Raw genomic sequence first — 13952 nt, 5'->3', positions numbered from 1 at the left:
AAGCTCAAAATGAGAAAGATGACTTCCGTGACTCACCTCTCATCAGCGCTGACCTTTAACCCGGACAGGTATGATGTAAATGAAGCATAAATATGAAATGCGCCTTGTTCGAGATGATCTAAAAATGGCAATCCTGTTCCGATCGGACAAAGCTTAGTCGAGTTATGGTGAAGACACAAATGGGGGCGAATTGTAGAAACAAACCCTACAATAGGTGTGAGGCTTCCCCTATGGGGGAGGATTGATAAATTAATCACAGCAGTTCGACGTCAACCGGAAGAGCGAACCGCACGTTCATTGCTGCGCCGTCATTGCGTCACGGAGCAATTTGATTGGCGACTTTCTTCCGAGAGCGCGATTCACGATTCCCGCGCATCGTGCTTTTCCTTACCGATAACTACTTGGACGTGTCTTTCCACTTCGATTTCAAATTAACTTGTTTTTTTTAAGCACGTTTACATCGTTGCCTTATTCAGTAAAGGGCTCGGTGGGTTCAATATACCTGCAGAGGGAGCAAGAGAGCGTGAGCTACGTGATAGCACAATATTGGCTTGTGCTGCTGTGACAAGCGCATGGTAAAGCAGGGTGCGGTGCCCCATGTGGAGGGGGACGGCGCTTGGAGAGTGAGGGCTCCCGTCGGTGTCTGCAGGACGGACAGCAAACGTCGAAGCCATGGATTCTACTCGAAAGCTTCAGCGTCCCAATCCCCTCGCCAATGCCAATTACCTTTCGCAGATTCTCTTTTGGTGAGTCGTTTATTTCTATAATTTCATTTTTTTTAAATGAACGTCTAAAAAATATGAGGATTGCTTTTTTTCTTTTTAAACGAACTTTTTACCAATTTGCTAAAAATTGATACTCGCATTGATTTTTATTTCTTTGCTCATTCATTACCTCAGCCACCAAAGGTGGATGGAGGTTATGTTTTCACCCCTGTTTGTTTGTCAGTTTGCCTGTGCGTTTTTAAAATTTATTTATTTGTTTTTTTTTGTATACATCGAGACTCGTGAAACGGCTAACAATCGCACAAAAAGTCAAACCGACACAAACCGACACACAAAACACAAAACAAGGGGAGCGGCACACAAGATGGGGAGAGAGGGGGAAGGACACAAACACAACATCCGAGAGCAGGGACATCGAGAGAACCGTGGGAGGGAGAGGGCTTGGGGGGAGGTGGGAAAGGTATAAAACATATGGACACTGCAAGGCCTTCCAGGAAAGAAGTTGGAATTTCAAAAACGTGTATCTGGGGTGAATTAGCGGGGGTAGAAAAGATCAAGGTTTTGGATGGGGGAAGATAGATGTAGGCTATGAGCCAAGGGGGTTGGTCGGTACCATACAGATGGAGTAAGGCTCATTGTGATTTTTAGCAAGATATATGTCCCTAGATATGAAAAAAAAGTGATAGCAGTGTATAACTCTCGGCCATCTCTGTGTTATCACCCTAAATATTATTATACGCCTGCTTCGCTTCGCCAAAAAATGTGATATTTGCTAAAATTGGAATAAATATGTTTTTAAGGACCACAGAGTGCCAATAATTTGCATACTGGATGCCAACTAATATAGTAATAGAAATATAGAACATTTGTGGGGGTTATTTATCAAAATATTGATATAATGACAAAAAATATGTTAAATTTAGTGAAAAAGTGGTCGAAATCGCTTCGAGTTCAGAATTCACATTGTACATTTTTGTCAATATTTCAAAAATGAAAACTCCCAGAGTAACATTTGACCCCTCAAAATCTTCGCAAGGAACCACTGCATTGGAATATATCATTACTTTGTAATATGGTGGTTGTTTGGGGCACATATTTTGGCAAAGTTCAAAATATGTTCAACCATACCCCCTAATTTTGATATTTTGGAACGAAACATAGCTTTTGAACATTTTAGGTTTATTCGTCTACTACTTTTGGTATCTCAGTGTAATTTTTGGTATTAGCTAGTATCCTAAAGTAGGTTTGTAACATCAGCTACATTATATTTCACAATGCATGCAAACTTGCTCCACACTCTAGGTTTATCATGATCTCTCGAACAAATACGATCTCGATCTCGATCTCGGCACTCTGTGGTCCTTAAAAACATATTTATTCCAATTTTAGCAAATATCACATTTTTTGGCGAAGCGAAGCAGGCGTATAATAATATTTCGGGTGATAACACAGAGATGGCCGAGAGTTATACACTGCTATCACTTTTTTTTCATATCTAGGGACATATATCTTGCTAAAAATCACAATGAGCCTTACTCCATCTGTATGGTACCGACCGGTCAATTTGGGGGGTCTGGCTCATGGCCTAATGGTGGTGAACAGCTGTTTTCAAGACCGGGAGGGAGAAGTGGGATTGAAGGGAGTGGGGGAGTTTGTTCCAGAGGCGGGAAAAAAGAGGAATGAAAGAGTGAAGGTGAGCAGAGAGGCCAGATTTGGCAGTTTAACCATAGGAGGGTTGCTGGCAGATCTTGTGCGACCTGTAGGAATATTTTGGGGACAGAGCCCAGAGAGAGCTGGGGGAGCAAGGCCGGAGAGGAGTCGGTAGAAGACAGAAAGACCACCAACCTGCCTGCAGTGAGTGAGTGAAAGGCCCTCGGAGTTAGCTTCATCGCAGGAGATTCCAATGATTCTGAAAGCTTTGGCTTCAACAGCATGAAGCCGAGCTAGGTGTGAGGCAGGAGCACCGGCCCAGAGGGGGGGGGGAACAGTACTTCATTGAGCTGCGGATGAAAGCCTTGTATATGGTGAGGAGCTCAGGTGTGCCAAGGAAGGACTTTGCACGACGGAGGATGCCCAGTCGGCGACTGGCTTTCGAGGCCAGGTTGGAAATGTGGTTTTCCCAAGAAAAATCATGGCAGATAGTGAGACCCAAAAGCTTGAGTGACAGAAATTCTTGGAGAGGATTGTTGAGAAAGTAGATGGGAGGGTTTTCCAGTCGGTCTTTTCGGAGAGACATCGTAAGAGTGTGAGATTTGTCAGGATTGAAAGACATGTTCCACTTGTTTGACCAGTCTGTGATTTTGTCCAGGTCTGCAGAGAGTGAGGAGGCTGCAGGCCGCCAATCTGAGGGATGAGGAATGGAGCGGCAGAGAGTGGAGTCATCAACAAAGAGATAGAGAGGATTTTCCAGAGAGTCAGAGAGATCATTGATGAAGACCAGAAAAAGCACAGGGCCCAGAACACTACCTTGGGGAACTCCAGCCAGAACAGGAAGGGGCGGTGAGAGAAATCTATTCAGGGCCACACGTTGACTTCGACCAGAGAGGAAGCCTGCAAGCCAAGCGTGGAGATTTCCATGGATACTATAGGAGGAGAGTTTGGTGAGCAGAGCTGGGTGCCAGACCGTATCGAAGGCACGTGATATGTCAAGGGAGACAGCTCTGATTTCCTGTTTGGCATTGAGGACCTCCATCCATTGTTGAGCCAGCCGAAGCAACATGTCCAGAGTAGAATGACCTGGTCTGGATCCAAATTGATGATCGGAGATCAAGCCATTGGAGAAGAGGAAGGATTTGATATCCGAAGCAATGATGGATTCCATGACTCTGCTGATAATTGGGAGCAGGCTGGTTGGTCTGTGGTTGCAAGGATCTGTTTTTGCACATTTTTTGTGTAAAGCGGTAATGTTTGCTGATTTCCAAGATGCTGGCAGATGACCTTGAGCAAAAGAGAGGGTGAAAAGAACAGAGAGAGGGTGAGATAGAGCAGCAGAGCAGGATTTTAGGACCTGTGGGCTGATGCCGTCTGGTCCAATTGCAGAATCAGAGTCGAGGTTTGACAAAAACTTCTCCACCTTTTAGGAGAGAAGGGCACAGAGTCCAGGAGCAGTTCGGTTCGACTGGGTAAGGTGGGAACAGAGAGAGATGGGTTTGGGACACAAGATTTTGAGGCAAACACAGAGTTGAGGCATTCAGCTTTGTCACGTGCGGTGTCAACTGTGTAGCCATTTGAGGTGAGGGAGGGGATGGAGGGGGAACAAACACCAGAAATGGATTTGACCAGACGCCACCAGGATTTGGAGGAAGGAGACAGGTTTGAGAGTTCATTCTTGAGTGTGGAGAGATAGTGCTTCCTGGCACTCCTGAGGGTGGACACACACTTGTTCCGAGCTTGGTGGAAGGAACTGAGATTGCCTTCAGTTGGATTTGCCTTCCAAGAGGCAAAGGCAAGTTGTTTCAGGGCAACTGCCTCACCACAAGATTCAGTGTACCATGGACGGGAGGAAGGGTAAGACAACTGAAGACGAGATGGGATAAATCTGTGCATGAGAGAGAGCAGTTTGGTTTGGAAGAATTCCCAGGAAGAATTGATGTCAGAGGCAGTAGAGATGGGAGACCAGTCCAGATGATTGATGGCTGCTTGCAGCCGCTTTCCAGTCGGCCTGAGTGAAATGCCAGACTCGTCGACGCTGAGGAGGCTCTCTGAGAATGGCCAGAGAGATGTCCACTTTAACAAGCACATGATCAGAAGAACCGATTGGAGCAGAAGAAGAGCAGCAGACATTTGCAGGGAAATTTGTCATAACCAAGTCTAGAAGAGAAGATGCTCCATTGACAGATCCGGGTCGGGAAATTGACAGATTGTGTCAGTCCCAATGAGTCACAGAAGTCCTTTGCTGAGGTGCCATGGCTGGTGAGAGATGAACCCACACCCAGCCAGCTGGCATGATGACAGTTGAAGTCGCAACTTATGAGGAAGAGAGAGTTGGGATGAGTTGATAGAAGTTGGTCCATGTTGTCAGACAGCGTTTGTCCGTTTGTCTGTTAACAAAATATCTCAAAAAGTTGTGGACGGATTCAGACGAAATTTGGCAGAGATGTAGCGTATGTGACAAGGACGAAATTATTCGATTTTGGTGAAGATCCGGCTTCGCATCCGGCTACTAGAATTTTAAAAGTGATTCTTCACCATTGCGAGATAGGGCCAAAAACAATACATAGCAGGATATCTCAAAAAGTTGTATATGGATTTGGACGAAACTTGGTGGACTGGTTGGGTGTCTGACGAAGACGATTCGATTCGATTTTGGTGAAGATCTGAATATGGATTCGGATATGAGAATTATTTAAAATTTTAAGTGAAATCTTCACCTTTGGGAGATCGGGCCAAAAACGATACATAGCAGGACATCTAAAAGTTGTATATGGATTGCGACGAAACTTGGTGGACCGGTTGGGTGTTTAACAAAGACTATTCAATTCGATTTTGGTGAAGATCTGAATATGGATTCGGATATGGGAATTTTTGTTTTTTAAAGTGATTCTTCACCATTGGGAGATAGGGAAAAAACGATACATAGCATTATATCTAAAAAAGTTATGATGGATTTGGACGAAACTTGTTGGACACGTTGTGTATGTGACGAGGAACAATCGATTCAATTTTGGTGAAGATCCGTATCCAGCTAGTGGAATTTTTAAGTGAGTCTTCACCATTGAGTGATATGGCCAACCAGGCGGAGGTATGCTTTCTGGCCAGGCCGCCCCAGCAAGTTCAGCCCAAGAGCAGACCGCAAGATGCTGAAAGAAGTCTCTAAGAACCCCAGAAAGTCATCACGGGACCTACAGGTAGCTCTTGCCAATGTTGTTGTAAAAGTGCACGAGTCTACCATTAGAAAGAGGCTGCACAAATTTGATCTACATGGGAGGTGTGCCAGAAGGAAACCTTTGCTGTCCAGAAAGAACATCAGGGCAAGACTAAAGGTTGCCAATGAACACCTTGGCAAAGACCAGCACTTCTGGAACAATGTGCTCTGGACAGATGAGTCAAAGATAGAGCTATTTGGCCACAGTACCAGAAGACATGTTTGGCGAAAACCAAAGACAGCATTTGACCACAAGAACCTGATACCAACTGTAAAGCATGGTGGTGGAAATATTATGGTTTGGGGCTGCTTTGCTGCATCAGGGCCTGGGCAGCTCACCATCATAGAATCCACTATGAATTCTTCATTGTACCAGGGGGTGCTTGAGGATAATGTGAGGCCATCTGTCGGAAAGTTGAAGCCCAACCGAAGGTGGACCTTGCAACATGACAATGACCCTAAACATACCAGTAAATCCACCAAGGAATGGCTGAAAAGAGAGAAATGGAGGGTTCTGGAATGGCCAAGTCAAAGCCCGGATCTAAATCCCATCGAGATGTTGTGGGGGGATTTGAAACGAGCTGTGTATGCAAGAAACCCCTCAAACATCGCACAACTGAAAGAATTCTGCATGGAAGAGTGGGCAAAAATTTCTCCCAGTTGATGTCAGAGACTGTTAGACAGTTATAAGCAATGCCTACTTGAGGTTGTTTCTGCCAAAGGGGGCAATACCACCGATTAGAGCCAAGGGTGTACTTACTTTTTTCACATGCGAAATTTGCATTTATGTTCATTTAAATTATACAATGGACTACAAAATGTAAATGTTTCATGATATTTGTTGTATTATATCACCTTTATCTATCAATATTGTTGAAATGAAGATCAAATAGCTGTATGTTGAAATATGTTGAAAAAGCCAAACTTTACATGGGGTGTACTTACTTTTTCACCTGACTGTGTATATATATATATATATATATATATATATATATATATATATATATATATATATATATATATATATATATATATATATATATATATATATATTGTTACGGATCTCGAGAGACGGCACTCCCCAAGGGGTTAACCCCCTTGGCCTGTTAAGCTGGCCGTCTCTAGTCCTGGTACTTATAATGCTCTTTCGTGGGGTGAAATTGGTCAGGGTTATTGGTCAAGGTGTTCTCCCAAATACCTTTACCAATCCCTCCGCAAAACAGGGAGACAAGTACCGCTCGAACCATGGTCAAGATGGTATTTGCCGAGCGGTTTAGCAATCCGCGATTCGAGCCATTAGCAATTGACTAACCCAATTCCGAGCGTTGGCCAAATCGTGCCACAGGTACTCAATTGGAGACAGGACGAAAGCGATCGGGTGAAAGAAGAAACCAAAGGTAAGAAATAACAGACATTTATTAACCATATACAAAACCAAAACCAAAGAAGAAACGAAAGTAATATACAGAAGAAGAAGAAGAAGAAGAAGATACACAGGGCAGCCTTAAACAGTCTTATATTACCAACGCCCAGGACAGACAAACAGACTTACACGAAAGGGGAATAGCAGGCAGGAATGACTGGACGAAGGAGAAGGTCCAGATGGGACAGCAGGGCTGGAAGGTTCGGGCAGAGGCACAGCATGGAGGTCTGCTCCAGGTCCACGCTCCGGGCTGGAAGCGAACAGCCAGCGGCAGCTTCACGTATTCGTTCTCGTGGTAGGGCTTTTCAAAGCAGCTTGTCAAAGAGCTCCACGCAGCTTCGTCTCTCTCAGCCAGACCTCACCACGCGCTGCCTCCAACCCAAGTCGACCCTTGTTCATCTCCCTTCATCTCCCTAAAAAGGCTTCGCGCTGGCGCTTATATTACGTGCTTCCAAATCAATGTGCGCTTCATAGAGCCACGCCCGTGATCGTCTTTCGGCAGCCCTGGTTGGTCGGTAAGGGCTTGCTGACTCCACCTCCGATGATGCGTCGACGTGCCACGCCTTGTTCTTGTGGCTCCGCCCCCTTCCTCCTCGGCTTGACCACGTGCGCAATGGCGGTTTGGGGCCAACAACCGAATCAAGGCAAGGAGCAGCGAACGCCGCCTTACTGTTACTTTGCGGATACGATTGGGGGAATTGAAAGGGACCTATCTTATTTGATTAATGCAACGCAGATTCAATATTGGGAACAGATCCTTAACTGAAACACATAATAATGAAATAACTACGGAGAGGTCCTATGGTTCGCTACGTGTTGTACATGGACTAACTAGGGTGCGATCTTTAACAAGCCAATTTATGGGGATATTTACAGGGGAACATTTATAAGGGAAACATTTACTAAAATTTACTAGTGAAGGTTCTAAAAACCGTAACAATATATATATATATATATATATACATACAACAATCCTCTTCAGCAATTGCAATGCATGCTCCATTGGATTTAGATCAGATTGACTTGGCCAGTCTAAAACCTTTCACTTTTTTTCCCCTTGTCGAACTCCTTGGTTGTGTTGGCAGTGTGTTTTGGGTCATTGTTTTGCTGCAGGGTGGCACCCCCAAATAGTTTGGAGGCATTTTCTGTACACTTCCAAATTAATTATGTTGCTGCCATGATAAGTAACGTCATCAATAAAGATGAGTGAGCCAGTTCCCCGAGGCAGCCATGCAAGCCTAAGCCATGGCATGACCTCCACCATGCTTCACAGATGAGGTCGTATGCTTTGGAACATCTGCAGTTTTTTGATTTCTCCACACTTTCGCCTTTCCATCACTCTGATAAAGGTTTATCTTGGTGTCATATGTCTATAAAACTTTGTTGCATAACTCACTGGCTCACCTCTGTACTGCTTGGAAAATTATAATCTGGCCTTTCTGTGTTTGGTGCTGATGAGAGGTTTGCATCTTGCGGTGTAGCCTTTGTAATTCTGCTGTCAAAGTCTTCTGCGAAAGGTAGATTGTGATACTTTCACCCTTATACTCTGGAAATTGCTGGCCGGTGATGTCACTGACAGTTGTTTTAGGGTTTTTCTTCACAGCTCTGATGATTTTTCCATCATCAACTGCAGTTGTTTTCCTTGTCCGACCTGGCCGTTGTCTATTGCTAATCCAAGAGACAAACTAGTGATTTTTTTCTTTTTCAAGATATTGCAAATTGTTGTATTTGTTATGCCTAATTATTGTGCTATTGTTATAATTGAATTATTCTGTTAATTTAGCTTCCAAATTGCTTGGTTTTTTTCATAGACAGTTCATTGATAAAGTGGTATTCATGTTGGTTGATGCCGACTGACTCCTGAGTGGCAGACTTCTGAGGCAAAATCAAAGGCTAAAACCAAGACTCGACATTCACAGCTCTTTTATGTGTGAACAATCAATGCAACAAGAAACACCTGAGCAACAAGAAACACCTGCCAGGCATTTGTTCCAATACTCATGACTACCTAAAATGGGGGTACGTCCCTATAGTGCCATTGTTCTACAACTCGTGGGATAAAAAGTGCTATTGTTCTACAATGGTAAAAATATGTACATAGAAATACCAGGAAATAAAAGCTGACCTTCTGTCCTTTTGCCTCATATTCATCTTTTGATGTCAAGTCCAAATTTCTCCAGTATGTAGCAATAATCACAAATTTGACTTACTGTTCCAATACTTATGGAGGGCACTGTATTGAGTTTGATCATTCATGCATCGACAATGAGTTTATTCACTCTTTGTATAATAATAAAAACATGTTGTTAACTTTAAAATGGTTACAGAACCCACAGTTTTTTGATCGAACAAAGTCCAGCCAGCTCGTGGATGTAGTCCAAACTTGCATATCTTTAAAAGATAACACATTATAAGCGCATGGGTGCATGGCACCATCCACTGCAAAGCAAATGGTGACTAACTCTTCTCACTGCTCCCCATTCTCACTCTTCATTACCAGTTATACACTTAGTCCAAGAACATTCACAAAAACCCCTCCCTTTTGTGTGGATTAACCAGACTCGGTGGCATAACATGTGCATTGTGCACCTTTAGAGGCACATAGCGCATCCATGCGATAGTCCACGTATTCACCAACATATCCGTCGCCACACTGCTGATGCAATTGGTTATCCTTGCACAAAGTGTTTCAATGTCAGCAACAGAGGTTTGGAAAACAATCCTTGACATACTCCCAAAATAAGACGTCTAATGGCATCACATAACGAGACCTTGGAGGCCGAGGGACTGGCCCATGACTTCCAATCCATCTACAGGGGAAGGTCTCATTAAAGAAGTTGTGCCTGAACAAACTGTAACCTAGTGCTACCTGCTGCATGGTTGGGTAATAGGCAAATAAACTGACTACCCTCACTGCCTTGCCAGTGGGGTGGGTGACTGACACCCGGTAGGACTAAAAACAATACCTGTTAAAGGGCGGATGAGTTCCCTTCGGTAGCCAACGGCCATCCAGTAAGGAGATGGTGTGTCCTAAAAAAACACCCATCCGGTTGGACTGTTTTTTTAGGTAGTAGGTTGTAGACATCAACTGCTCAGGGTAGTACTACTGTTCTGATTTAGAAGCATTAAAGTGGTGCCCAAAACCATCTTGCACTCTGTCAGGATTGCTGGTCTTACTTTCTGTCTCACTCAAACTTCAGCTACTGGACGAGCTTCAACCTCTCTTTCTCGCAAACAAACACCATACACTATTCATCATACACACTTTTCATCATACACTTTTCTTATTCTCTCTTTCTTCACTTTTCTATCAATGCAGCTCTTTTATTTAATGCCTGTAGTCTAGTAGGAAGACTAGGTCCCCCTGCACCCCCCGGAGATATACTTCTAATCAGTGTTTCTAGATTGGAAAAAATGTGTAGAAAATGACTAGCTATGGCCCCAAGCTGAAACAATGTCCCACATACCATTTTTATGCAAATTACTGCTGCCATTATCAAAAAAACGATTTTTGACATATCTCAGCCAATATTGCAGATAATTGAAAAATGAAGGTGTCTAGACCCATGTTTTGAAGGGCATAGATCATGATAGAACTATTCATAACATGATTACATGTGTCTATGGTATACTAGTATGCTAATTAGTGCTTTATTTACAAAATAATCACAGTTTTACGAAATAATAGACTCATATTAAGGTCCGTCTACACAGACGTTAACACAAAGTTTTATTTTTCTAAATATTACAACTGTCAAAATAGTCCTAGCACTCAATGTGACCACTCTTCTCTTGCTTGTTTTAGATAAACATCATTAGCATTAGTGATTCTACACTGAGTCAGTCATCATCATTTTCATCGAAATCGTCAGAGTCAAACTCTTCTTCTCCTTCCTCTTCCTCCTCCTCTTCGTGCTCTCCTGTGTTCAGAAGATCCACCAGTGAGGTTGGTAGGATGGGACCACTGGACCACATTGGTTTCAACAGTCCTTCATCAGTCCTTATCCATCCTTGCTCCTCATAAGGTTTTGGCTTTTCGATGATAGGTTGATCGGCTCTTTTGTACAATGCTACGCGGTGGTTCACACGCTGGATGTGCGGCTTCAGGGCAGACTGGCATGGAGGAAGGCGAGCCAGATCAACCTTGGACTTGGATGTGAGGGTCTTGTCCTCTCCCACCATTTTTCGTAGCAGCTTGGCACGGACAATGTCCACTGATGACTCGCGACTCTGGCCGTACATCACACAGGTGAATTTTTCTAACTGCCTCTCCACCTCAGGGTTGGCATCCCAGTTGTCACCCAGTTCACCGAATGCCCTGTGAAACCTGGGATTCTTCTCCAGCTTTTTCAAGGGCCCGACTTTTCCCTTCCCTTTGAAGGCACTGGTGCAGTCTTCTCCGCTGATCACATAGTACCCCAGGAGAGTGGCACAGTAGTCCTCTCCCAGGGATTCTGCCAGCTCAGAGACGTTGACAAGTTGGCGATGCTTCCCTGACCCTGTATCCAGGTACACCGTCAGCTTGATGTTGTGGGCATGGTGGAGCAGGATCAGGAGGATGTCTGTGTCCGGTGTTCTGACTACAGCGTTCTTGTATCCGATGGTAGCAGCATGATGGAGGTACAGAACCACCCTGGTATCAGTCTCTTCCTGGTTGCTGTAGATCGTGGGGAGTTCACGTACCTCGACCTGAAACACAAAAAGGCACCGCATTTCAATCACCAGTCACTGCCAGTTTCAGATCTAGACAAACATCACAGGTAATCACCTTTTTTTCAGGAAAAATTACAAATTGAATCGCCATTCACGAAGGGCTTTCAATTTTACCTTGCCATTCGTTGAGGCAAGTTGGTGGGCCTTCCCCTCCACGATCAGCACAGCCATCTCTGTTCTCTCCAGCCTGGTAGCTGCCTCTTGTCCACTCCACACTTTCAGAAGAAGCTGGCACATCTGCTTTTTGTTGTCGTCATTTGCAAGGAACATTTTGAAGTCATATGGCTTCCTGGTTGCTGGTCCAGCCAGAATGATCTTCTCTGAGCTGCCCCGCCTCAGCCTTTCCTGCGCTTTGATTGACTCAGGATGGTAACTGTCAGTGGAGAACAGAAAGTGCTGCTTGGCCACCATCTGATCAAGCACCTGCAAGCATATCTCACCACATGTTGGGGGAAGGTTGGCAAGGGTATGCAGCAGCGCCATTCCATCCTGGATGAACAGGGCATCCTTGGGGTATTGCAGATCTTGTGGTGTGGTGTCCTCTAAAAGGTAGTGCAGAATGGAGGCTTTGTTGGTTTTGCAGAAGAACCCATCTGGTGTCCCAAGGCTAGGAGGCACTGGCATCAGGCAGTACTTCATGAGTTCTCCCAGGTCTAATGGCTCATCTTGACTCTGAGACTTGACAAGGAGCAGGAATGCAAGGTTGCTTTGCTCCTGATACTGGATGACCTGGAATGATAAATGGTGATTGGTTGATATGTACTACAGGAAGGACTACAGGTGAAAATTATTCATGTGCTATAAATTGGCATATTTACAATCTTTACATTGTTCATTGATGTGCACTGTCTTTAATAAACAAATTTGGAGTTCAATCTTGTATCTCAATATAGCATGTACAGGACGCCATTTAAAAATACAACATAAAATACAAAAGCACTTGGGTATTGGATTACATCCTTACCTTGCCCTGTGAGGATGTTAGTGTGATCTTCTTGTTACTAGCCTCCATGGTCTTGAGTTTCTTTCTCTTGATTGGGTTGAAGAAGCTCTCAGGTTCTCCGCTTTCCAGGCGCCTGATGAAGTCAGCTTTCGCAGCTTTCCCCACAGCTTCTGCTTGTAACACATCCATCTCAACATCCATGGGGACGGGAGCACCAGAGGCCAGGCAGTAGAGTTTGTCCTTATCAATGATGGTTGCCCTCTCCTGTCACAATTTGTGGTGTACGATAAGTTGAGACTTCATCCAGGACCTTGGCGAGAGCAGTTTCCAACTCCAAGGCGAAATCGTAGCTCTCAGAGTGTCCAAGCCTGTGTAGTATTGTGGTGAGCTGTTTGCTTCGGAACAGGTGCCTTACAGTCACACAGAGGAGAATGTGCTTTGGTAACTTCCATTTTCCATCTGACACTGCACGGCACAGATCTTGTCCAATGGAGAAGACCAGACGCTTCACCTTTTCTGTCTCGTTGCCCTCCTTGCCAGTCATTAGCACGCTGAGAAAGCGGACAAGGTCTGGAGGTAGGATGTCTTCAGGATTGAGCTCCATGTCTTCAGCTGTTGGTGGCCATGGTTGGTCTTTACACTCTCTGAAAGCCTGTAGAATACCCTGGCGAAGTTGGAGGGCAACATTTTGGTTCTTGTTTGTGCTTCCGAGTGTGAATGCTCGTGCGAGAGCATTGGAAACTGTTATGTTTGAGCTGTGCACAAGCCAGAAAGAAATGACATCACATTTGTCATGATCAACCTTCGTGAAGTGGATATGCTCCTTGATTGGGTCATTCTGTAGGCGTTTCAGTAGTTTCTCTGACCGATAATTTGAGTTCTCATATCCATTCAGTTTCAGTTCCTCGACATAGAGCAAGCGCAAGGAAGAAAGCTGTAGAACTTTATTCTGCTGGATGACCTGGGTTTGAATGTGTTCCAGTACTGAGTTGAATGCCTTTTCATGGGCGGCTGACATGCAAGCCTGCTCCTTTGGTGCTTCGGCTCTGTGAATCGCACGCTCATAGTTGTAGAATGCTGTGCGGAAAGCTTTAAAACATGACGGATGGTGTTTGGCCTCACATGCAAAGAGGTCTTTGTTTTTCACCTTTCGATGGAGTCGATAGAGACCCATTTTCTCAGCCCGTGTTTCGATTTGCTCCCATGCATTTTCTTTGTTTTTAAAGGATGGGAAGGTTGTAGGCCTCTCAGTATTGCGATGAGCATCTTTGGTCTCAACTTTCT

General features: G+C 44.5%; 2 protein-coding genes across 2 annotated transcripts in view; one reads left to right on the top strand and one right to left on the bottom strand.

Annotated features, from left to right (window-relative positions):
- Positions 1-343: 343 nt before the first annotated feature.
- Positions 344-13952, top strand: part of LOC137435349 (ATP-binding cassette sub-family C member 4-like) — an 87048-nt gene continuing 73439 nt past the window's right edge. Inside the window, exon 1 of the mRNA XM_068129050.2 lies at positions 344-746. Coding sequence (XP_067985151.2) covers positions 673-746 — 74 coding nt within the window. The 5' untranslated portion in view covers positions 344-672. The remainder of the gene's footprint in view (positions 747-13952) is intronic.
- LOC144889095 (uncharacterized) lies at positions 10650-12140 on the bottom strand. Its single transcript, XM_078768961.1, has 2 exons — positions 11840-12140; positions 10650-11701 (listed from the first exon to the last, which is right to left on the bottom strand). The coding sequence occupies exons 1-2, from the start codon at positions 12134-12136 to the stop codon at positions 10853-10855; spliced, it is 1146 nt and encodes a 381-aa protein (XP_078625087.1). The 5' UTR covers positions 12137-12140; the 3' UTR covers positions 10650-10852.

The sequence above is a fragment of the Myxine glutinosa genome, unplaced genomic scaffold (assembly GCF_964187855.1).
Source record: "Myxine glutinosa unplaced genomic scaffold, kmMyxGlut1.1 SCAFFOLD_770, whole genome shotgun sequence".
In the NCBI taxonomy this organism is placed as follows: Eukaryota; Metazoa; Chordata; class Myxini; order Myxiniformes; family Myxinidae; genus Myxine; species Myxine glutinosa.
Note: the sequence above shows the minus strand (reverse complement) of the source record. Positions and strands in the feature narration are given on the sequence as shown.